Consider the following 23,541-nt stretch of genomic DNA (forward strand, 5'->3'; position numbering starts at 1 on the left):
ACCTCCTGGTGCAGTGATGAGATCCTACCTGCTGCCACTGAACCTGAGCTGAAACTGAGCACTATTTCTTAGAGGTTCCACTTATGTGAGGTTTACATGCAGTTCCTGAGAGTTTACATGGAGCAGAAGAGCTCCCTACAGTCCTCCCTTCTCTCTAGACAGATGGTTGACATTTGACACTGTCAACCGCTAGATTGTACTCTCCTCTCTTGGACAGCTTGGACCTTTGCAAAATAACCACACTGAAATGGTTTGAGTCTTAGGTGTTCCACAGGGCTCAGTACTCGGCTCTCTTCTCTTCTCCATCAATACCGCTTCCATCAGCCTTGTCATCGCTTTCCATGGATTCTCCTACCACTACTGCTGATGATACCAAACTCTTTTTCTCTTACTCCCTGTAGCTGCAGATGTTTCAGAATCCGCTCTTATCTCATCTCTGGTCCAGGCCATGTAGATATCCTGTCTGGACTACTACCATTCTCTCTTGTCTGGCCTTTTGGCCTCTGCCATTAAACCTCAACCTCTCCAGCTAATAAAGAATGCTGCAATTGTATTGAGTTGTATTTTACCTCCAAAAGTGCTCCCACATATCTCCCCTCCTTGTCTCTCAATTTTCCCCGCTTCTAGCTGCCTGTATGACGTTCAACATTCTGGTTACAGCCTACAAAAACCATCACTGGATTTATTCCCCAATACCAACAGGACCTGATTGTTCATTATACTCAGGCCAGACTGCTATGCTGCTCCAGCTCTGCCTGCTTGGTGGTCCCACGGAGAAGTGGTCCAAGATTAAAAGCACTAAGGTTTTCTGTTCTGACTCTAATGTCTTCTTCCGTCACCCAGAACTGTTGAGTCCTTTCAAAGTTCAAGAAGGGTCTTAGAACACATCTCTTTCAGACTCACTTCTCTCCAGAGCTCCCATCTATGCCATGAACTTATGTTATACCATTTGTCACAAATACCTTTGTACTCTACCAATTCTATATGCAGTCACTCACATGGTTTAAACAGTGACATCAAAAATGTGTCCGTATTTCCATCTCTTTGTCTGTAGCCGGGGGGTGCGGTGGCGCAGTGGGTTGGTCCGCAGTCCTGCTGTCCGGTGGGTCTGGGGTTCGAGTCCCGCTTGGGGTACCTTGCGACGGACTGGCGTCCCGTCCTGGGTGTGTCCCCTTCCCCCTCAGGCGTTGCGCCCTGTGTTGCCGGGTAGGCTCCGGTTCCCCGTGACCCCGTACGGGACAAGCGGTTCTGACAATGTGTGTGTGTGTGTGTGTGTGTGTGTGTGTCTGTAGCCGATGCTCATTTGTTTTTACTGAATTAAACGTTGCTTTGGAGAAAAAGGTCTGTTAAATGAAAAAGTGTAATTAAGTGATGTAAATGCACAGTCACCTAATTCATGCAGTTTTGGGTTGGCTGGCAGTATGTTCATTTCTACTGATGCTTGGTTTTTTTATTCCTTCTGGAGATTTTTCCCTTGGTTTAGAACATTGAAAGCAGAGACATAGGAAAGTGCTTTATACTCTGCATCCAGGTTTCACTACTTTGAAACCAGATCTCCTGATCTACAATCATCATGATGCCCTTTCTACAGCCTCAGTTACAGTTTTGATGGCCTTCCTCCTGTCCTTTGATACCCACCACATTTCCCTGCAAGGGCCCTGTAGCCATCTTTAGCAGGCATGTCCATGCCCTCCTGGCCACTGAGCAACATCTATCTACCACTGCTTCTCAGCTGGGCATTTCCAATTCACTGGCCTCCTCTTTGCATTGTTCTCTCCTGGAAGACTTGTTTAGACATTTCACACAGGATGAGAAAATCTGGTCTCAGTGCTGTCTCTGTGACGATGACTGCACACCTGAGTTGCCCTCCTGGGTTGACAAATTTCTGCTCTCAAACCAAAGCAAGAGGCATGAGCTGCCTTCAGTGCATTTCCTTCTCTCCCCTGTCCCTGACAGTCTCTATGACCCTAACCTAGGTTAAATGGTCCTGCTTCCAGCTGTTCCCTCAGCGATGACCTCCAACACATTCTTTCTGGATGCTTCACTCAGCTTTGCACAGTGACACAGAGCAATATTTTCTCAATCTTTCTTGCAAAATTGTTCACGACGGGTCGTACTAGTTGGGGTTTGGCAGTGAACACTGGTTTGAGGTCTTGCCATAGATTTTTGGTAGGATTAAGGTCAGGACTGGGCTGATGGTGGGTATGTGACTTCTCCATTTTAAACCAAAGTGTTAATTTTACAACGTGCTTTGTCTAACTGTTTATCATAACATTTTCAGTCCATCTCTCTGAGAAGTATTCCAATAACACGGTGTTCCCATCAACGTACATTGTGATGACAGCTTTGTTCTCAGGCTGCAGTACTATGTTTGTCTTTCAATAAAAACATTGTTTTAGTGTCCTCAGACCACATGACTTTCAGTGACATCTTTGCAGAATCTTCTCGATACTTTGCTGGCACCGTTGTTCATGGTGCCTTACAGTACTATGGATATTGTAATAAATTATCTACAATCATTTGCCTATTGATACAGCAGAGGAGCATAACACACACTCATACTCTAAGGCCAATTTATAGATATCAATACTTACATTTACATTTATTTATTTAGCAGACGCTTTTCTCCAAAGCGACTTCCAACAAACTCTGTGTAGTGTTATCAACCCACACACTTTTTTCACCAAGATGACTTACACTGTTAGATTCATGACTTAATACTTAATGCCATACAAAAACAGGGAGAACGTGCCACTACCACACAGAAAGAGCTGGATTTGGAGCCACACCCAAAGAGCTGAGAGGCTCCAGCACTCCCTGAACCACCATGCATCTTCACTGTACATTCCCAGGCCACTGGTATCACTTTCTCAGGCACTGCAAGTACTAAACTGAATTTTTTCTTTAATTCTCAACTGAAAGATAAGTTTCACATGTCTCTCCAGGACTGAACTGGTTTCCATTGATATAAAATTACAAAGCAACTTGGCAAAAGTTTGTTTTCTCATCATCATTACATCAAGACTTGTCCAAAATAAGCCTGCAAACAAAACTCATGTGACACAAATTTCAACGCAAAGTGCTCTGCAAGTTGTTGAAATTAAATCCATCCCACCACTGGAGGATCTTTTACATATTTCGGTAAATCGTTCCATAATTTAGGGGCCCTGAGGCGGAATTGTTTGTGAATTCATTTATTGTAATTGGTAATACTGAGATATAATAATAGATGTATGCTGACATACGTTATAAATGACCCCATTTTTGACAGGTCTTCTCATGATCATCAGAATTCATTAACAAGAGACAAGAAACTCGTATTTCAGTTCATAGACGTTCTGTTTGAAACAGTTGTACCTGTAGAAGGTGGAGTGGCTGTTATAGTTGTAGCCTTGCTATTGAAAGGTCTCTGGTTCAGATTTCTCCTGCTGCTGTCATACCCTTGAGTAAGATACTTGCTCTGAATTGCAACTGCAAAAGTCAAGGACATGTGTAAACAGGTACCCAAGTGTACATACAGTATCTCACATTGTCACTCATTTTGGAGTCGAGTGCTAAAGAATAAACAAGAAGAAATCCCAAAAGCATAATATGTTTTTTATCATCTCACTGAAGTGCAGCATTGCCTGGTGTTCCTGTATTTCACAATGAGCCTCATTCCCCGTCTCAACTTATCTGTCATCAGCACTGCTCCACTGCTCTCGGTTGTGTATGTGTTTGCTTAGCGTTGCCATGGAAAAGGATTCCAAGGCTTTGCCCAGCAGATTCTTGGGTTACTTGTGTTTGAACAATGAGTTTTCATCCTGTCTCAATCGGCCCATTGTACAGCTCCTGATTTACAAGATTCCGTTCGTACAGTATGGTGGAAAATCGATGCAGACTGTTGCAGCTGTTTTTCCCGCGTAACCATCCTATACCTGTCCCACATGAGTCCTGCCTGACAGCTCTCATTTTTACCTGTTCGGCACTTTTGCTTTCCTGCCCTAACACTGACTTCTGGATAAACCTTTCATTCAGTTAAATAACTGTATAACTTTATTAAAAATGCCCTCTGCTATGAATTTGCATATGATACAATGCAAATCCCTGTCATGTACTTCCTTGTTTAGAACGATTTCACGTTTGACAACTTTGAGAGGCTGAGAGAACAACCCTTGACATATTATGAATTTTAGTTTTTCTTTAATGTCTCTCATGCGCTACTTCTGATTATTTCATGACTACTTTACAGCATCTGATTCGTCGCTAGTATGTATTCACGCTGTTCTGATACTTCGAGAGCACAGCAACTCAACCATACCGAGTGGGGAGGACAAAACAGGAGGACGTCCTGTCCGCTGAGAGAAGATTGCACTCACTGTGATGTGCTGCACACCCTCGGATTCACTGGTCCTGTCAAGGTGCTGATCAACTGAGTAATAGGACCATATCTTCGTTTATTGGATGCAGGTTACCTTAAAGTACCTGTGATCAATAAGACCTCAGTAGGAGGTCACACCTTTAGTTATAGAGCACCTAAACTGTGGAATAGTCTACCAGTTACTGTCAGAAATGCCCCGTCTGTTTCTGTTTTCAAATTCCGACTAAAGATTTGTTTACTTAGGCATTCCACCTTGAAATGTTATTACACTTGCCTTGGTTGTTTTTTACCACCTTCATAACAATGCATAATAAATTAACTCAAGTAACACATTACTAACTCTGTTCTTTCTTCTTGTTGAGCACTACCTTGCTACATAAGACCTGAGGAGGCTGGCCAGTGGTGACAGATGAATCCCATGCTAACTGAGGATGATGATCAACTGCCATGACAAATCAAGACATTCCATGCTGAGCTGGGGATCCAAGATACCACACACACACACACACACACACACACACACACACACACACACACACACTTTCAGAACCGCTTGTCCCATACGGGGTCGCGGGGAACCAGAGCCAACCCGGCAACAGAGGGCGTAAGGCCGGAGGGGACACACCCAGGACAGGACACCAGTCCGTCGCAAGGCAACCCAAGCAGGACTCAAACCCCAGACCCACCGGAGAGCAGGACTAGGGTCCAACCCACTGCACCACTACACCCCTTCCAAGATACCATTTAGCAACAATATCATTATTACTTGTTAAGCTGGCTTACAATTGTTACTTATCTAGAATGCCCAGGAAGGGTGGGCAACCACTGGCTCTTGGACCCCCAGAGGTTTTTTTCTCCCTCAACCTTCAGTTGGGAGTTTTTGTTCCTTTCCCCAGTGGCCAGTAGACATACTTATAACTCTATCAAAATACTTTATCATGGTAGCAATTAGTCAACTGTCTTTGTTTGTATCTGTTTTTCTTGCCTTATGTCTGTATTAAAATGCTCTGTGTCTGCATGAGAAGAGTGCTCTATAAAAATAAAATGAATTGAATTGAACAGGTGGGGGAGTGGTGGTGCAGTGGTGCAGTGGGTGGGTCTGGGCTTTGAGTCCCGCTTGGAGTGCCTTGCAATGGACTGGCATCCTGTTCTGGGTGTGTCCCCTCCCCCTCCAGCCTTATGCCCTGTGTTGCTGGGTTAGGCTCTGGCTCCCCACAACCCGTATGGGACAAGTGGTTCAGACAATGTGTGTATGAATTGAATAGTCCCTTCTTTACCTACTTGGCTATTTTCCCTGCTGAAAGGAGCTCGCACAACTGGCTGTTAATGTTAATACATACTCAACACGTCTCTGATCAGCTACAGTTGCATAGTTCCTACAAAACCAATCACTATCATTAAAAGACAAGTCAAGGTCCTGATCCGATGTCTCCCTCACTGTATTGTAAGAACCAGTACCAGCACTTGTTAAAACTGTATGAAGTCTGTTCAATGCAGGGATCACTGCCTTGGGACCACTTTAACTGTGGTGTACTCTCTTTCACTAGGGCTACAGTAAAATGTTGCAATTATAAGTATTTATACAAGTCCATATTGGTAAGGCCAAAATTATTTTTTAGATGCCCAGAACTTACTACCATTTCATCTCCAAATACGTGAATATGATATATCCTGTAGCCCCAGTACCACTTATTCCCAGAACTCACTTTTTTCTGAAAGTCCAGGGGACATCAGGATTAAGAGTGAGTGGTAGGAGACCTTGGTGATAATCTGAGGGACATCCACAGATGTTTCCTCCTCCAAATTTTTTGGTAAAGACATCAGCAGTCTTGTGCAACATGAAACTGAATTTATGTCAAACCACCATGAATCCAACCTGACCATGATGAATGAATTAATTAAACTTTATTAATTGCAGAAGAGGGGGGGCATGGTGGCACAGTAGGCTTGGCCAGGGCCTGCCCTGTGGTGGATCTGGGGTTCGAGTCCTGCTTGGAAAGGACTGGCGTTCCCATCCTAGGTGTATCCCCTCCCCCTCCCCCTCCAGCCCTGTACCCCGTGTTGCCGGGTTAGGCTCCGGTTCACCGCGACTCCTCTCGGGACAAATGGTTGTAGAGATTGTGTGTGTGTGTGTAATCCCAGAAGGAAATTCAGTTTAGCTTTAGCAGTGTACAATGTGCAACACACATACATGCACACATACAGCATATATGTTCATACATGCATACTTAAAGTGACCAAACAGATTAATAAGTACACAAATAAGTTAGGAAGTGAACAAACTGAGAAACATTTATGAATGCAAGAGAGAGAGAACTGCAGTGAAATAAGATGAGTGAAGAGAGGTGGTTCAGGGTGTGGTGGGACACAGAGCAGCTCAGCACCACTCAGTCAAGAGATCACCCTTTGACAGCACAGTGTACATTTTGATTTTTATTACCTTTTATAACTTTATTACCTGTTACAAGTAAATCGTCTACTTCCTACGAAACTAATCAGTTTTCCGTAGAAAACAAACCAGTGTTTATGGCAGTATATCAGCGAGTCTCCGGTGCATCTACAAGATAACCTGATGAGCACTGAGGTCAGGACCAAGAGACCAAGAGACATACTGTACCCCAACAGGCTGATCAAGGTGGGAAAGGGTCCAGTAAAGACCACCCGACAAGCAGCTTCAGAGAGTGACTTCTTGGTGCCGCCTACTGCATGCAAAACTGTTGCTTCACCCTCGGAAGCCAACTTCTGAAAACACTGCTCAGTGATCTTATCGCATTATGGGCCAGTCTGGCAGAATCTTGCTGTAAAAATAGAATGATTAGGAATGAAGACGTACAGGTGCTCGGAGCCCTTACTCTACCAGTACAGTAAAAACACCATGCGGGGAGCCCTTATTCAGAATACACACAGTTGAAACTATAATATGCTGGCTGACAAGAGAGCCTGAGATCAGAATGAACCTGACCTCTGGGTCATGGTGTTCATTATCAAAAGTGAAATATTATACTTTGTGCTGCAGTGTCTTTGATCAAAAAACTCCCACAAAAAAAAAAAAATTACCCAGCTGTCTAAATGGGTAAATTGGTGGAAGTACTTTGTGAGTTGCTTTGGAGAGACACGTCAGCTAAAGGAATGAACTAACATTGGTAGAGGTGCAAGTGCAAATCGTGGGGTACATTTACGTGACATTTACTTGTATTCATTTAGCTGATGCTTTCCTCCAAAGCATTGTACATCTCACAGAAAAATACAATGAGTGCTTTACAAAAACAGAAAGAGAGACTTGGATGCAGACACGTTTCAAAAGCTCAGGTAATTTGTCACATTCCACCATATCAACCAATTTACATCACACAAGTACTGCAGATGCATAAAGGTTTATCCAGTATTCAGTAGTTATAAACACAGAATTGTTGAACATAAATATTTACACATCTGTCATACACTTAAGCAGTCATGGAGGAATGAGTCTGAAAGAGGTGAGTTTTAAGACTCTTGTTAAATGTAGAAAGATTCAGCAGTTCTGAGTGAAAGGGGGAGGTCATTCCACCACATTGGAGCCAGAACCAAAAACCTTTGTGCTTTTGATTTTGGGCCTTTTGTGTTTGGGACCACCAAGCAGGCAGAGGTAGAGGAGCGTAGCAGTCTGGTTGTGGTGTAGCAGATGATCAGGTCTTGTAGATACCTGGGAGCAGATCCACTGATGCTTTTGTAGACCTTAACCAGAATCTTGAATTTTATCTGGGCAGCTATGGCAGAATTTTATCCGGGGAAACCAATGCAGAGAAATGAGTAGACAAGATACATGGGAATGCTTCAGGAGGTCAAACACAACTCATGCAGCAGCATTCTGTAATAGCTGTAGAGGTCTGATGGTGGCAGCGGGAAGGCCAGACAAGAGAGAGCTACAGTAGTCCAGATGGGATGTCACCATGGCCTGGACAAGTAGTTGGGCAGAGTCAATTGTGAGGTAAGGGCAGGTACTGTAGATGTTATGCAGGAAGTATCTGCAGGTCCGGGTTGTGGCTTCGATGTGCTGAGAGAAAGACAGACTCGAGTCACTCATTACTACTAGACTCTTAGCCAAGGAGGTAGGAAAAAATGAGTGAAGTATTCAGTACGATAGCGAGATCATGACAGGAAGACAAGCCAGCTGGGAGGCAAAGTATCTCTGTTTTGGAGAGGTTGAGTTGTAAGTGATGATCAGACATCCTGGCAGGGATGTCTGATAGACAGGTGGCAACGTGGGAGGAGTAGAGGGTAGAATTTGTGATGACATCTTCAAAGGTAATGGTAACGCTATCAGGTTGGGCTCCTTCCAGCTGGAGATACTGCTGCTATTTTGTAATTTTTATAAGACATACTAGTGGTTGAGCTTTGGACCAGTTTTTTTGTCAAAAGTTTTTGCCTTTGAGTCTATTTATATGGAGAGTTTGAGGGGGCCAAAGGAATAGATGATGAGTTGCTGCAAGCAAAGTCAGTTGGCAATGAAACTCCTAGTGGGGCCATGGCAACAGGAGCTGTAGAGACAGATTTGTTGCGATTCCTTCGTAAGTTCTTCCAAATCCTGTAACAAAGCCTGGACTCTGGAACAAGAACAACTGTTGGTTGCAGGTGTGGTGGATGTCTGACAGGCATGCAAATGTGAGATTACCTCACCTGAGTCATCATCAGTCACTGAGTGAAGTTTGTGTGGGAACTGTGTGCAGAAATTATGCCAGAAAACAGGTAGCAGTTGTTAGCTCTGTAGGGGACCATTGTGGGGGAGATGAGAGACAAGTCTCAAGTTGCCTACATCTCTGCCATCCAGTTCAGTGGCCTAAGCATTAAGTCTGATGTTTTGTTGGAATTTTCGATGATATTGAGCTAGGCAGATTGAGTTGTGTTTGTGATGGTTTATGCCCTGAATGCTACTCTACTGACCAGGACTACCTTGAGTCAGTGCCATAAAAAGTAAACCTTGAGTTATTTGTGTTATTGGGCAGCACAGTGGCACTGCTGCCCTACAGCACCTGGATGGTGCGAGAGAACATGGGTTTGATCCCCACTCAGTCTGTGTGGAGTTTGCATGTTCTCTCTGTGTCTGCATGGGTTTCCTCCGGGTGCTCTGGTTTCCTCCCACAGTCTAAAGACATGCTGTTCAGGTTCCCCCATAGTGTGTGAGTGACAGAGAGAGTGTGTTCCACTGATGTATGGATGAGTGACCCAGTGTAAGTAGTGTATCTAGCAGCGTAAGTCACCTTGGTGAATAAGGTGTATGGACTGATAACACTACTTAGAGTTCATTGGAAGTCGCTTTGGAGAAAAGTGCCTGATGAATAAATGTACATTTTTACTGCCAGGTTTTTCAATATTGATGATAACTTTCAAAGGCAGCTGGTGGGTTAGTAGGTTGGAGTTGCTGCCTTTGAACTCAAAGGACTCCAGTTCAAATGCCACCCTCCGCTGTTGTACCCTGAACAAGGCAGTTACCCTGAAATTACAGCACTAAAAACTGCCCAGCTGTGCAAATCATTGAAATTTGCTTGAGGGAAGAAATTTCAGATAAGTGAACAAATTGAACTACAACAGATAATAAAGATTTCTCTTCACGAACACAGTAACTCTGCAGCTGGAAAAAGCTGTTGTAAGAAGGGCTGCTTTAAATCAAAACTCTTTTAACACCGACTAAACGTAAAACACCTAAAAGAGCAAAGGTTTATGCATGCAGGTCTGTGTCTATGTATGAGTAAGCACAGGGTCTGAGTGAGGTGTGTGAATGTGAGAGTGTGTATCAGGGCGTTGGCTCTCTGGGAAAGTGAAGGCACAATCACCTAGGAATGTGAAGGGCTTTTGGTGCTTCTCTACTGCAAGGCGAGTGCAAAAGTTCAGTGTCGGTTTTACCCAAATATTCTGATATTTACTTATAACAGTCTCATCAAACTATGTACTGTAAATATTGCAGTTTAACCCATTATTTTTCACAACCTATATTTGCATATGAACACCAACAATAATAACTACAATGAGAAGGTACCTGAGCTGTATTAATTTATGGTGGACGCCAAGGGGTGTTAAATACACAAAATTAAATATTCTAAATAATGTGAACACATGAAATGAAAAGCTTTGAGACTGTCAAGTTACGGTGTCTTCGATTTACTCACGACAAAATGTGTTTAAAGATGTAGAAATCACTGAAACTTTCCAGCTAAAGTAGAAAGCGCTGAAAATGTTGACATTTAGGAGGTAAAATGTCGAGATCTACAAGCAGCCTTTGGCCTGCAGTGCTTAGGTTCGTTGCAACTCCGCTTGGCAAAAGCTAGAATTTATCAGTTGGGAAGAGTGTCCAACTGGGCTTTCGCAACATAGATGTAGAGTAAAAATGGCAGGGCATGCTACTCTCTGTTAGCAAGCCTGTGTCTCCGACCACTAATAATAACATGAATAACATCAATAATAACTTCCTATAGAAATACAGCTTGCTTTTCAAAAGCTTTTTTTCTGTCATGGCTAGCATGTTAAAAAGACTGAAACAGAACAAAGAATATGAATGCAACCAAATACTAACATGAAGAGCATTATGTTTAAATGTAAAGTGCCGTGCATTAGTGTGTGGCACAGCGGTTAAGGCTCTCGGCCCAATGAGCAGAAGTCTTCGCGGTCGGGACCATTACAGGGCTTGGACACCTCGGGCGTTCCCCTCATCTCTGGCCAGGAGTGAGTTAATTTAAGTCTTTTCTAAAGCTTCAGGTATGTGTCTTAATCTTAAAAAATGTGAGCTGCTTGCCTAAGAATTGTCCTGTAACATCTCTGTTAAGGAGGAAATAAATTATTTGACTGTACACAAATTCTACCCTGTAAAGATTTTTCTCAAAGACTTTTCTGTTTTTCTTAAATAGTTTAAACAGAACAGAACAAGAAATTATGGAGCAGTACATGAAGACTATTAAATGTTACAATAATAAGAAAGCTATTAAGATTGTAAAGATTACTGTAATAAAAAGTTTTGATGCAGTATAGTCACGGGAGTGACTTCTAATTTTTTTCGTCTATTTATTTTCTTTATTTCTATACGTCCTCCTTTCTAGTTTTAATTATTCTGTGTTAATGTTTTGTATTGAGTTCTTGAATTGTTGGTTTAATAAAAAATATACTTTTAACAGTCTCTATAGGCAGGATTGATGGGGGACTGCGGTGTCTCCCTGCTGCTTGGGAGGTAGCGCCCCCTGCAGGTTGTCAGTAAACATGAGGACGTGAGGACGTACGAACGTGAGAACGTGCGAACGCGCGGACCATAGATATACATCGACAGGCCATGGCATCATGACGGAATTCTCCGTCAGGCCGCCATATTGGAAAAATGCGGTCGTCAAGAGGCGCGCGATGCTATGCGTTTAAAACTTTACCGGTTACTGAAATAAAGACAGCAAGGAGTAAGGCTTGTCATTTCACAAGTGAGTACTTCAGTTTCTTCAGGTATAAAGAAGTCTTAAGGGGGAATTTATATTCCTAACAAGTGAGTAAACACAACGACAAGCCACAGACATTGATTGATTGTTTTATCATCATGATGTCACAAATCAATCAGCAAACAAATAAACTCTTTAAGTAACCTGATTTTCCATGCAAAATATAGCTTAATCATGTTTAAACAGACACCGAGATAACTCAACATTCCAAAATTTAGTTTCAGCACTGACACAGTAGTCTATACCACAGCCCAATGGCAATGCCTAGGTACTACATCTAATTAACTTCCTGGCAAAATTCAGGGTATTGGTATAATTTTACATGTCTGGTATGAACAACTGGTTAAAAATACATGCAGCTTTAAAATAAGCTATATTTCATGGAGATTGGTTAAGAATTCCCCTCTTTTTAGAAGAGAGGTTGAGTGCATCCAAAGCCTTGTCCTTTTGTACACAGGTGTGAATAATTTTTCCAGTATGGCGGACGATGTTGCTGTTGCGCCGCACATGTTATCATGGTGTTGGACCTGTCTGTCTATGTATATCTGTGGTGAGGCCGTGACAGTGTTTGACTCAGTAATGCATTGAAAGATACGGTGCCAAATGTGTGGGACAATAACCTAAAACAGGGCTTCCTTTTCATACCAGTGTCAAAACAAAATGGACGCAAAACAGGTTACTGTGACGTTGTGGTAAGAAGAGCAAGGTTTGCACACTGCGCAGACATTTACGTTATTTATAATTATTATTCATGAATTGTTCATTTAGCTGAAGCTTTTCTCCAAGAGACACAGGACTCAGAATAAACAATATTTTGAGCTAGTAAATAAATACCGCTAAACCTAGTTTTTCCAACGCTTTTGTGTGCATGCTTTACACTGGTAAGGACCAGTGTGATGAGCCACATTTTCATGCACTCTTTGCGCAGCCAAGTGTTCATGGGCGCTCGGGTGCGAGCAGGAGGCCGTGCGGCCGAGGCGCCCGCTGACATCGGTGTGTCCACGTACCCTGTCCTCCTGTACGGACACGAACTCACACTCTGTAACGAGAAGCCGTGCACCTGCACCACATTCAGGCAAGAGTTTTCAGTCCTCGCACAACCCCAGTTGAAATGCAGTGGTGCACACACATGCCTACACACCTCGCCATGGTGTGAGCGCTGCTTCACTTACTCCGGGGACCTGTACTGCCACATCTGCAAATTCCACCATGAGCCGCTCCGGTCGGTCGCTGCCAGAAACAAGTTTCTTCACCTGGCCAGGAGCTGCAGAGGTGAGGTGGGCATGGACCTGTTTGCTCCCGTGTTCTTCAGCAGCAGGGCAGGGAGGTGAGACAGACACGCGGGAAGGCTCAGAGATTCGGGACCAGGCTTTCTGAGCACATTGCAGTACATGTGAATTAGCATCTGGCACAGCAGGTGAGCAGACCAAATGTACATTTTCATCCTTCTTCTTCAGTGCGTTCAGCTCCCGTTTGCTGAAAACCAAAGCCCTGGAGGATCAGGTTCAACTCATCAGGCATCTCTCCTGTGCATCTCATTTCCTTTACTTTCATCTCAACCTTGGTAAAATGCACTTTATGAATTAATGTTAATTTAGTGAACGCTTTTCTACAAAGAGATGTACATCTCAGAACAAAACAGCGCACACCACCAACACATGACAGATCTGGATTCAGACACGTGATTCTTGAGTCCAGTTTGTCTCATACCACCATATAGAAAGGTAGATAAGGAGCTTATTGTAGTATAACTAACACTAAGTTGCCTCCAAAAAAGATGTCAGCTAAATAAGTATAAATACAGTAAAACACTAATACATATGCCCATTGACCATAGCTTTTGATTTTGCATGGCTGTAATGTTTTCTGTATTTTGATGTTCCAGATGCAAATATTTAAAAAAAAAAAAAAAAAAAAAAAAAATCAATAAAATAGAACATACAGTATATTAACATCCATGAATTCATAAAGAAGCTTTAACAGTTAATAAGGTCACACTCTTCATATGACATTTACTCATTTAGCTGCCTCTTTTCTCCAAAGCAACACACACTTAATGTACTTAAAATTATTCACCCATTTATACAGCTAGGTAATTTTAGTGGAACAATTCAGGGTAAGTAACTTACTAAAGGATAGCACAGCTGGTGGGGAGATTTGAACCTGCAGCCTTTGAGTCCAAAGGCAGCTGTACTAACCACTGTGCTACCAGCTGCTGTTTCACACATTTGAAACAGTACAAATTTCACGTGAGGAAGTGTGGAGAAATACAAGTAGTGAGACTGATGTCTGGACTGGCCAATCAGAAGGCTCTACTCAAGGTGACCTTTAAGCAGGGCCACAAGAATTCACGTTGTGGTGTCGCGATAGCCCACGACCATGTCCCCAGGGCTCATTTCAATGTGTGCATTCACGTGGGGACAGTCGTATGGCCTCGGCATGGAACTGACACTATCCACCTCTGCATCCCATGGTTCGGAGTCATATTCCCCAAGACTACAACTGCTGTCAAGGACATTCTGGACATCCACCAGATCTTGATCACCACTTGACTCATTCAAGTGCTCCTGGCCAATCTGGAAGCACAGTGCCACGCTGCTCGCAGTGGTCTCCACCTGGAGAACCTCTTCATAAGTCTGTAGCACAGGACTGACGCAGGGTTGGACACAGTGCAGGGTTGACATGCTTACTTGTTCCACCTGGACAATGGTCCACTCAGAGCGCTGGTTTGAAATCGCAGAGGCCTGTAGACACAATGAATCGGCAGGGTGCTTTAAACTCCATGCAAACTTTGGGGTGCATTTTGAATTATTCTAATTACTGTCAGAATTGCACATAAAATACATACTGGCACATATACAGTGACTGATGTAGTCTTTTCCTCCAAACAGCCTAACTAAATCTTCTCTAAGAGCCAAATGTACAGTTCTGTTATGGCCACCTCCGCATTCGAGCAGCTTTTACCTTTTGACGTAAAACTACGTCTTTCTCCTCGGTAGGTATGGGGGGTAACTTGGGAATTGACCGTCACATAAAAATGCAACCCCCTCTCGCTGCTACTGCTCACAAATGAAAAGACACAGAGAGATAGTGCATATACCGTTGGATAGAGGAAGGAACACCGCATCAAACGAGACGTGAATGGCCGCTGCCGGTTGAGCCTGAGCAAGCTAGCAACGTTGCGAAAATGTCCAACATTTGTCTCATTATTGAGTTGCCGCGTGTTGCGTTACATGTCACCACGTTTGAACCACATGTCATAGTGTTGACGTCAGCACCTCAGCTCATAGCTAGAGAGCCACGCTATCGGATGTGTATCGAGCCGGCAGGAAAATCTTCATTTAGACCGAGGTAGGGGGGCCGAAGGCGGATCATCGAATTAAAAATTTCAAAGATGCCAAGAAACACGACGCAAAGTACTATCGCGACCGACAAGCTGCACTTAGGGAGCGAGGCCTCTGGGATTCGAAAGACACCAGCCAAGACACTGGCTCAGTGAAAGCGTGAGCAGCGTGCCTGGGAGAAGGCGATTTCAACACAGACGTATCCGGAAGCGAGAACGCCGCCTTCCTTGACTTCATGCGCAACACGTTTAGTTTGAGGATCGCCTTGACAATGGTGCCTACGACACTCGGTGACTCATGCATCGACGTGGTCTTCATAAGAAATTTGGATGGTTTACGATGCAGTAACCACATATCATACTTATCATATCATCGCCCTATTCTTGCCATGTATGATTTCACTGAATTTGTAGAGTGCTGTGATTTGTTGCCCAATAAATGATTGCATACACAACCTTGTTTCATTTTTCGCACCACCCACACGTAGTTCTACGTAAAGATATGCAGCATAGTAAAGCTATGCGCCTGAAAATTTTTTTAAAATACATTTTATACGTTTATTTCTTAAATAAATTTTTAATCACAGCAGCTACCTTTCTTCCATAAAAATATAACATTGCTCTGATTACAAGTGACCCTCCCCAGTGTGGAAGCTGGAAGACAGCTGCCTTCTGCTGGACTCTTCTTCCCCTGTGTCCCTTCTGCTTTGTATCCCTTCAGCTTCCCCCCAGTGATCATCTCTGGCCACCCATCACATTATTTAGAGATCATTTTAATCTACAAGTATTATACAGTACACCGCACTTATATCAACACACCCTGAATATTAATATAGATTTAATTTATAGCATAAGGTCAAAGTCCATGTTATTCACCACAGCACTAAGGCTAAAAAGTAGCCAAGAGACAGAAAGAGGAAGTGTGAACTTACAATGGTCTTCGTAAGAGCTGCTGGAGCCTTGGTGAGCTTGAAGAACAGAGCGAGCACAGCCACCAGGAGCACTGCAGCGATCAGCACAGCACACACCACAGCGGGCAGCGCGAAGAAGGAGCAACCTGTGAGATAACACCAGGAGGATCGCAAAATCCAGGAGCGTGAGATAGCCAGCGGGCTGAAGTAGGGCCCTGTACACAGCAACTGTGCTACACACTAAATAATTCTTACAGGATTTGTCCTCCTCATGTTTGCATATGGCTTCAGAGTTTCTCACAATGGTGTCCTTCAACATTCCTTCCAAAGTGACACAGTACACCTCTATTGCCTCAAGGACTGAAAAGGTAGCCTCGCATACTGTGTCTTCTGCATGGCATTCAAATGTGTTTGTAACCTGTCAGGCAGAGAACACACACACACACACACAGTGTTTAACAAGGCCAAGTTTTATACCAGAGCACTCTCTGAAAATCCAAAATCATTCACCATGCACACATAAAGCAGTAGTTGGAACACCTAGAACAGTTCTGTTGAACCAAGTTGAGCGCAACATCAAACTACCAAGGGCTTTATTTTTAAGCTTTTCAGGGCACTTAATCCACTCATCATACTGAGGTCAAAGGGCAGTTATTCCATAATGGCAGAGTCAAATACAATCGTTCCAAGGGAACAAAAAGCTGGGTTCGGGGTTAGTCAGGTATGAGTGCGGTAATGATCTAAACATCTTTGGTAAGGATGGTCAACAGACCTCGTCATTAAGGATAGTGCCCTCTTTCCCTGCACATGTCAAGTGATTGGTTATTAACACCTACAGTATTTGCCAAAACTTTGGGAGACAACCTGAAGAGTGTCTGCCAAGGGTGTTCCACAAAGACATAACTACAGTTTAGCTTTGGTACAGATAAAATACGCATGTACTGCACTTCATATACAAAACATGTAATGCACCTGTTTTGGACTCAACAGGGCTCTAATATAGACTAAATATCTGAATTTTACATAAAAATTAATAGTTTTAGTAGTATTTGTTTGTTTCTTGTAGAATGTGCCAACAGTTACTACAAGTAGTAGATATTTTTCAATTTCAGTTGTAATTAGCTGTCATCAAACTTGCATCATTGCATCCTGGCTCTGGATAAACTATACCAATAGTGCACTATTTCTGAATGAGACATTCTTTGGAATTATGTACACTCTACATGTGTGCTGCATTCTCTGAGACACCTGGTAGCCTAATGGTTGGAGCTGCTGCCTTTGGACCCAAAGGTGACAGGTTTGAATCCCACCTCCATCTGTAGTAACCTTGAGCAAGGTATTTAAACTAAATTGCTCCAGTAGAATTACCCAGCTGTATAAATGGGTAAATAATTATAAAAGTAGCTTAACACTGTAAGTTGTAAATAGTCATAGGTACCCTGGCATTGTAAGTCACTTTGGAGGAAAGCATCAGATAAATGTAAAATACTAAGGAAGACTTAACAGGTTATACTAAAATTAGAAAGATCAAAATTAACTTAAAATGAAAAAATACCTGTGCTACACAAAGTCCTATTCAGTGCTAGTTGTTGACCGATTTGTCTCATGAACATGTTTATTGTTCATCACCTTGCCGCTGATGTCCAGCACTCACAAAGAGCAGACATGAGCTGTAAATGATGTGGAAGTGAGCTGAATTACCTCAGACCCTTTTTCACTACCGAGAGCTGGGCACAGAAACTCAAATCATTCTTCCTCCATAACATTTATAATTTTTTCAATTTATAAGAACAGCAAAAAAATACTATTTGAAAAATAATGACATGGAAAGTGTTTGTATCTTTAAAAAATTTTTTTGAACATGACCATTCGTAAGACCAGGAGCCAGTGTGATAGAAAAACAAACAGGTAAAGGTGAACGTACAGACAATCAATGTATCTGTAAAAAGCCATGTTACACCATAGAAAATACCATCTCAGAACTGAGAGAGTATTGAGCCCCTTTGGGAGCTTACCCCTTCAACCACAATGCCATACTCAAAAGCCTTGTATCGACTGTATTGCTTAGGAGCGTCCTTCTCGAGGTGTCGCAGGATGGAAGAGTGTTTGTACATGTGGAAAGGATGAATGAAACGAACGGCCATCTGTCCATCCCTTCTTGAGAGATTAACAGGGGGAAATTCCAGGGAACCTAACAGAAAACACAATTTTGAAAGAAATTTAGTCACTTTCCCAATTCATACATCTCTCCTTGAAGCCAAGGCAGGCAGGCTGTGAGCTATATACTTCACTTCACTGTCCTTTACCATATTGTGATCTCTTTGCACATTCATGCTTTAAAAGTGAAAGCCTTCACCCTGAAGGTAAATCAAGTGAGCTCCTCGCATCCAGTGCCAAAAATGCTTTAATACAATAATCTATTCAACAGTTTGCATCGTCCGTGAAACTTACATCGAACTTCCGTTGGCATGAATTTATTATAGGAGAATTCTGAGGAATTTACATAATGTGACTCCAAAGACCCATTTATAGCTTTCACTCTCAAGCGGTAATTGTTGTCCACTGTGATTAAAGAGGAAAGATCATAATGATGTTGCTGTGTATAAATAGCTTGAAGGTCTTCATCCCCATTATCTTCATCCCTAAATACCGGAGGAAATTAAAATCAGAAGTTAGGAAACAAAGACATCACAATGCTATTGTTCCTCAGAAGCATATTCGGTGGTGTAAGTGACGGGTCTTTGCTGCCAATAAAAGTTTCTGTACGCAACTGGTGAAGGTGAAACATGAGGTAAAATGAAGTATGTGGAACGAGAGCACACTCACTTGATGTCCTTTTCAATCTGTACTTTGAAATGCATCAGTGGACTGTCGCCCACATAATTCCACTTGGCAATGGCCTCAAAGTTGTGACATCCCACCGACAAATTGGACGGAGGAGGAACTGCTGCAGGAAAGACAAAACACATGGTCCCCAGACAAAACTGAGGAAAAAAAACTGGGAAAAGACCGAGCAGAGCAGACAATGATGAAACTGTCCTCTGCTCACTATTAAGCAACACTTTTAAAGAAAACTAAATGCTGAAGTAAATGCAACATCTTTTAACACTTGCAAAGTCGTATAAGACACACATTATGCTTTTGGTATGTTTCTGCATATAGTAATTTTTTTAGTGCAAACAATTTTTTTTTTTTTTTAATCAAAAGACTCCACTGACCATCCAAAGACATGCTGTTCAGGTAGACTGGTGTGTGTGACACTGAGAGAGTGTGTTCTACTGATGTGTGAATGAGTGACCCATTGTAATTAGTGTATCCAGCAGTGTAAGTCACCTTGGTGAATAAGGTGTGTGGGCTCATAACACTACATAGTATCCACTGGAAGTCGCTTTGGAGAAAAGCATCTGCTAAATAAATAAATCTAAATAAATGTAAATATCACTGGATCCTCAACTTACAAACAAAAGCAAAAAGACCATAAGTCAGTTCACTACTCAGTTTGTTCAAAATCAACGTTTGTTTTCTGTATAATAAAAAATAATAAATTTAAAAAAATAAAAATAAGTAAAAAATATACTGCAATACTGAAAATAACAATGCGCTATCTCCATTAATTCCTGTTCAGGGACCTTTTTGACTGAACTACATAAATGTGTTCAATATTCATCGTCTAGTTACTAACACTCAGAGACACCAGACAGGAGCTGTAAACACTGTGGAAGTGAGTTTAATTAATCCAGTCTCACACTCCAACTCTATGTAGGTGCATTATATTGCCAACTAAATGTGGCAAGAAGAAACACTGGTCGTGCGTTTTCAAGTTTTTGGAAATAAAGAAAATACAGCTAAAAATAAAATATAAATTTATTTTTGAAAATGTTTATGAAGGCTTCCTCGGGAACGCACTACTTTCATAACGCAGAGGGAGACTAAACGTCATCCTTAATAACTTCATTTTTTTGACATTCATTAAAGTATCAGTGCTGAACTTGAATTTTCATAACCTTGTCAGAGAGAAGTTAGAACTTTTATTGACAGATACAAATTCAGGGTCTATTTAAAGTTTAGTATGTCAGATTGCGTGCGTACACAAACGGGGTGCTGCACGGACTCCTCTACTGAGAAAGGCAGTAAACTCAGCAAGACGTGGGTAACAGACCAAACAGGAACTCAAAAGTTATGATCTTGCAAGACATGTTGGCAGGAGGAGTCATTGCTATAGATAGAACAAACTAGTCTCTCCTGTTCCGGCCACATTTGTCTTTCCCCCTGATTTTCATAAAACAAATACAAATGCTTTGTGAAGAATTTAATAAAAACCTATAAGGAACCAATAACTCCCCAGGTAGAGCCCTGGAAAGGAGTTATCATAATCATGAGGCACTAACTTGTAAACTTGCGATAAGGCTAAAGGCAGTAGAAGAACCGCTGGTACGCATTTCTGGCACCTTCGGTCACTTAAGAGCTATAGAGCCAGTGGGGTGAACTATGGCCTTAGTTACTAAGAATGTTACAGCACAAAAGGGAGGAGCTGGAAGCTATTAAGTAACTCATACTGCAGTGATGATTCAGCCGCTGTATGTAGCGTAAGAAAGAACCATTGGAAAGTCCATCCATCCAATTCCAATAACCACTTTTCCTGAGCAGGGTTTTGGAAAGCCGAACTGTACCCCGGAAACAATGGACACAATAGTGTGGATGGATACACCCTGGATGGGACGCCAGTCAATCACAGGGTAGCCACCCGCCTACGCATACACACACAGTCATTCATTCATTCACATTACGATAATTTAGAGTCACCAATCCACTTGATCTGCATGTCTTTGGACTGTGGGAGGGAACCAGAGCACCCGGAGGAAACCCACGCAGATATGGGGAGAACGTGAAATCTCCTCACAAACTGAGCAGGGATCGAACCCATGTTCTGTCACAGCACCACCCATGTGCTGTAAGGTGTCAGGGCTCAGACAGTAACCTATTTAGCTAAACAACATCAGTACAAAGTCTTTACATGGTTTATAACTTAAAACTTTATTTGTATAATTATTTTTAATATTTAAAACATACCGCAAATATTACTAAATGGTATTTCAAACCATTGTATTTAATCTGGTCTTAGCATGCTATCTAAAAGGACAAAATGGTATTTCAAATCTTTGCAATGTTGACGTAACATTTCTAAATGCAGAATTTAGTTCCCTTTGCAAACCTTGTTTCCTGCTTTCTCGTAACATTAAGAGCAGTTTTCCGTCACCAAACCATATTTGTTTTACAACACTGCTGGCTGTCCACATAGGGCCCTGGCATTGATGGACAGGTACTTTCCCCCACCGCTCGGAGTGGCATTGCTCCACCACTTCTTCGCACTTTGTCCGTGTTCTCAATGTCTTCCTAAAGATGTCACTGTCATTCTTACTGCAATTCTCATTCTGTCATTCTTATTCAGCTGATGCCTTTGTCCAAGGTGGTCGGCAAAGGCAAAAACGTACTTACGAAGCCACAAGATCACAATGAGCTCACGACAGTCTAGGATAAGACGCTGCCATCGAGTAACACAGCACATAACAATTAAGACAAAGCAAACACACACAGAGGCCAAATGAGCGAAGAGAATGACGACAAGTGAACTTTTCTGAAGTAAACCCATCGAGAGAAGGAAGATGAAAAACTGTCAGGCCAAGGAACTGGGAGAAAAATGAACCTCCGGGGAGGGTTCAAGCAGCAAGGACTGTGCGACTGAGCTCGGAGAGAGATGTCTCGAGATCTCAAGGAGCAGGACAACGGCTGGCCTTAGCAGTTGCCTCTCTGTGCGATGGTGACAGAGAACCCGCGCTGCCTTTCCGCCGACCGTCAACTGACGGCCTTCTTCTGTTCCAGGAGGAGCCCCGAAAAGCTTCAGGTGCTGCTTCAACCCCTCCCCTCCCCTCCCCTCCCTTCATACAGTAAATGACACAGCTGTCTTCCTGAGTTCTCTGAAGTCCTCGCTTAGGGCTCCAGCTCGATAGAAGACGCCAAGTGATTTTTAAAGTTCTTTCTTGCCATTTCCATATTGTACACCTTTGCTTAAATTAAATGTTTTCCATTAAACTTAACTGTTGTGTGTTGGGTGGCATCAGGTTTTTTGTTTTCCTTCTTTGCGTGCTGGCGCTGTGAACAAATCCCGACACTACAGACATGATGATCACAAAAGCCCCCATTTCCCCATAACAGAAACTGCCATAATTGTGTGTTAAATGACATATTTCGCAAAAAAGCCACTCAGAGCGTGATACCTGCCGCGGCGCTTCTTCTTCTTGTCTTCCCTTTTTCTTTCAGTTACGTGTTATACACATCATTTTTTGTGTGATTCCGGTGGAAAAACTAGACTAACTTAGTCACTAAGGCAGCAGTTACCACGGTGACCATACTTTACCTACTCTGCCCGTCGCAGAGAAACATTGTTTCACGTCAGACACCCCTTCATTTTACTTTACTTTACTTTTTACTTCACTTCACTACCTTTATCGTACGGCGCAGCGACGGACTTGTTGGGCGCCGCGTGAAGCAGCTCGACTTCACTCACCGATCGACGCTCCTTTCCGAGTCACAGTGAGGAGGAGCGCGAGCGCGGAAGCGATGAGAGAAACGCCGATACCCGTACGGAAAGTCATATTTCCACAAGAATTATAAATTACTCCTTTTTTTCCAGCATCCCCCGAGCCGGGTTATCGTTTCTGTTATTAATTTAATTCCGGCGTGTCAGGACGCTGCATTTTGCGAACGAGACTCGGCGACGTGGTGTCCAGGTGCGCTGACGAGCCTTCGCGAACAACTGCCCTACCTCACCTGTCAGGCGGCACCTGCAGCTTTCAAAATAAAAGTCTGTCAAACTAAGCCGAACAGTGTAGAAGTCAACATAAAAGCCCGAGTCCCATCTATCTCTTGCCGTATCTCACATATTTCTCACTCAGTCGCGCGCCGCTGGACTGCTTATCCACGTGAGGGTCGCAGGTGGTCCGGAGACTCTCCGAGATCCAGGAGACCAAAGAGGGAACACCCTGAACCCAGCCACACACTGTGGGCAATTTATAACCATATTTCTGTTAGCTGGATAATTCAAGCGCTGATAAAAGTAGAAATTATTACACAAACGCTCCAAATGAAAAACCCAATGGCTTTTTACAGAAGCCAATTACAATGAAACAATTTAGAAATTAATAACTATGCCCAAAACAACAGCCCAGGGGTTCTGTCATTGGCTTTACCTGCTGCACCATTGTGCTGCGGTGTAAGTTACTTACTGTGCCATTAAACAGGCCCATATGGCATTTAAGTTTTATACTTGACATTTGTCCCAGGACAGTTTGAAAGCAATTGATATTACTGACAGCTTGTTAGCTTGGGGTAAAATCGGGTGGTGCTCATCAAGGGTCAGTCATTACACACACACACAGAGTTACACTTACATTTATTTATTTAGCACACACTTTTCTCCAA

General features: G+C 42.8%; 1 protein-coding gene across 3 annotated transcripts; it reads right to left on the reverse strand.

Moving 5' to 3' along the window:
• Positions 1-13,871: 13,871 nt before the first annotated feature.
• ifngr1 (interferon gamma receptor 1) lies at positions 13,872-22,874 on the reverse strand. 3 transcript variants are annotated; one of them, XM_018726086.2, is made up of 7 exons: positions 22,628-22,874; positions 18,889-19,006; positions 18,514-18,704; positions 18,078-18,253; positions 16,318-16,480; positions 16,084-16,208; positions 13,872-14,552 (listed from the first exon to the last, which is right to left on the reverse strand). In XM_018726086.2, exons 1-7 carry the CDS (start codon positions 22,713-22,715, stop codon positions 14,157-14,159), a joined length of 1,257 nt encoding a protein of 418 aa, XP_018581602.2. In that variant the 5' UTR covers positions 22,716-22,874; the 3' UTR covers positions 13,872-14,156. The 3 variants fall into 3 exon arrangements, with proteins under 3 accessions (XP_018581602.2, XP_018581601.2, XP_018581603.2); XM_018726085.2 differs by having other exon boundaries at positions 18,889-19,009; XM_018726087.2 differs by lacking the exon at positions 22,628-22,874 and adding an exon at positions 22,338-22,617 and having other exon boundaries at positions 18,889-19,009.
• Positions 22,875-23,541: the final 667 nt, after the last annotated feature.

This window comes from Scleropages formosus, chromosome 21 (genome assembly GCF_900964775.1).
Source record: "Scleropages formosus chromosome 21, fSclFor1.1, whole genome shotgun sequence".
Taxonomy (NCBI): Eukaryota; Metazoa; Chordata; class Actinopteri; order Osteoglossiformes; family Osteoglossidae; genus Scleropages; species Scleropages formosus.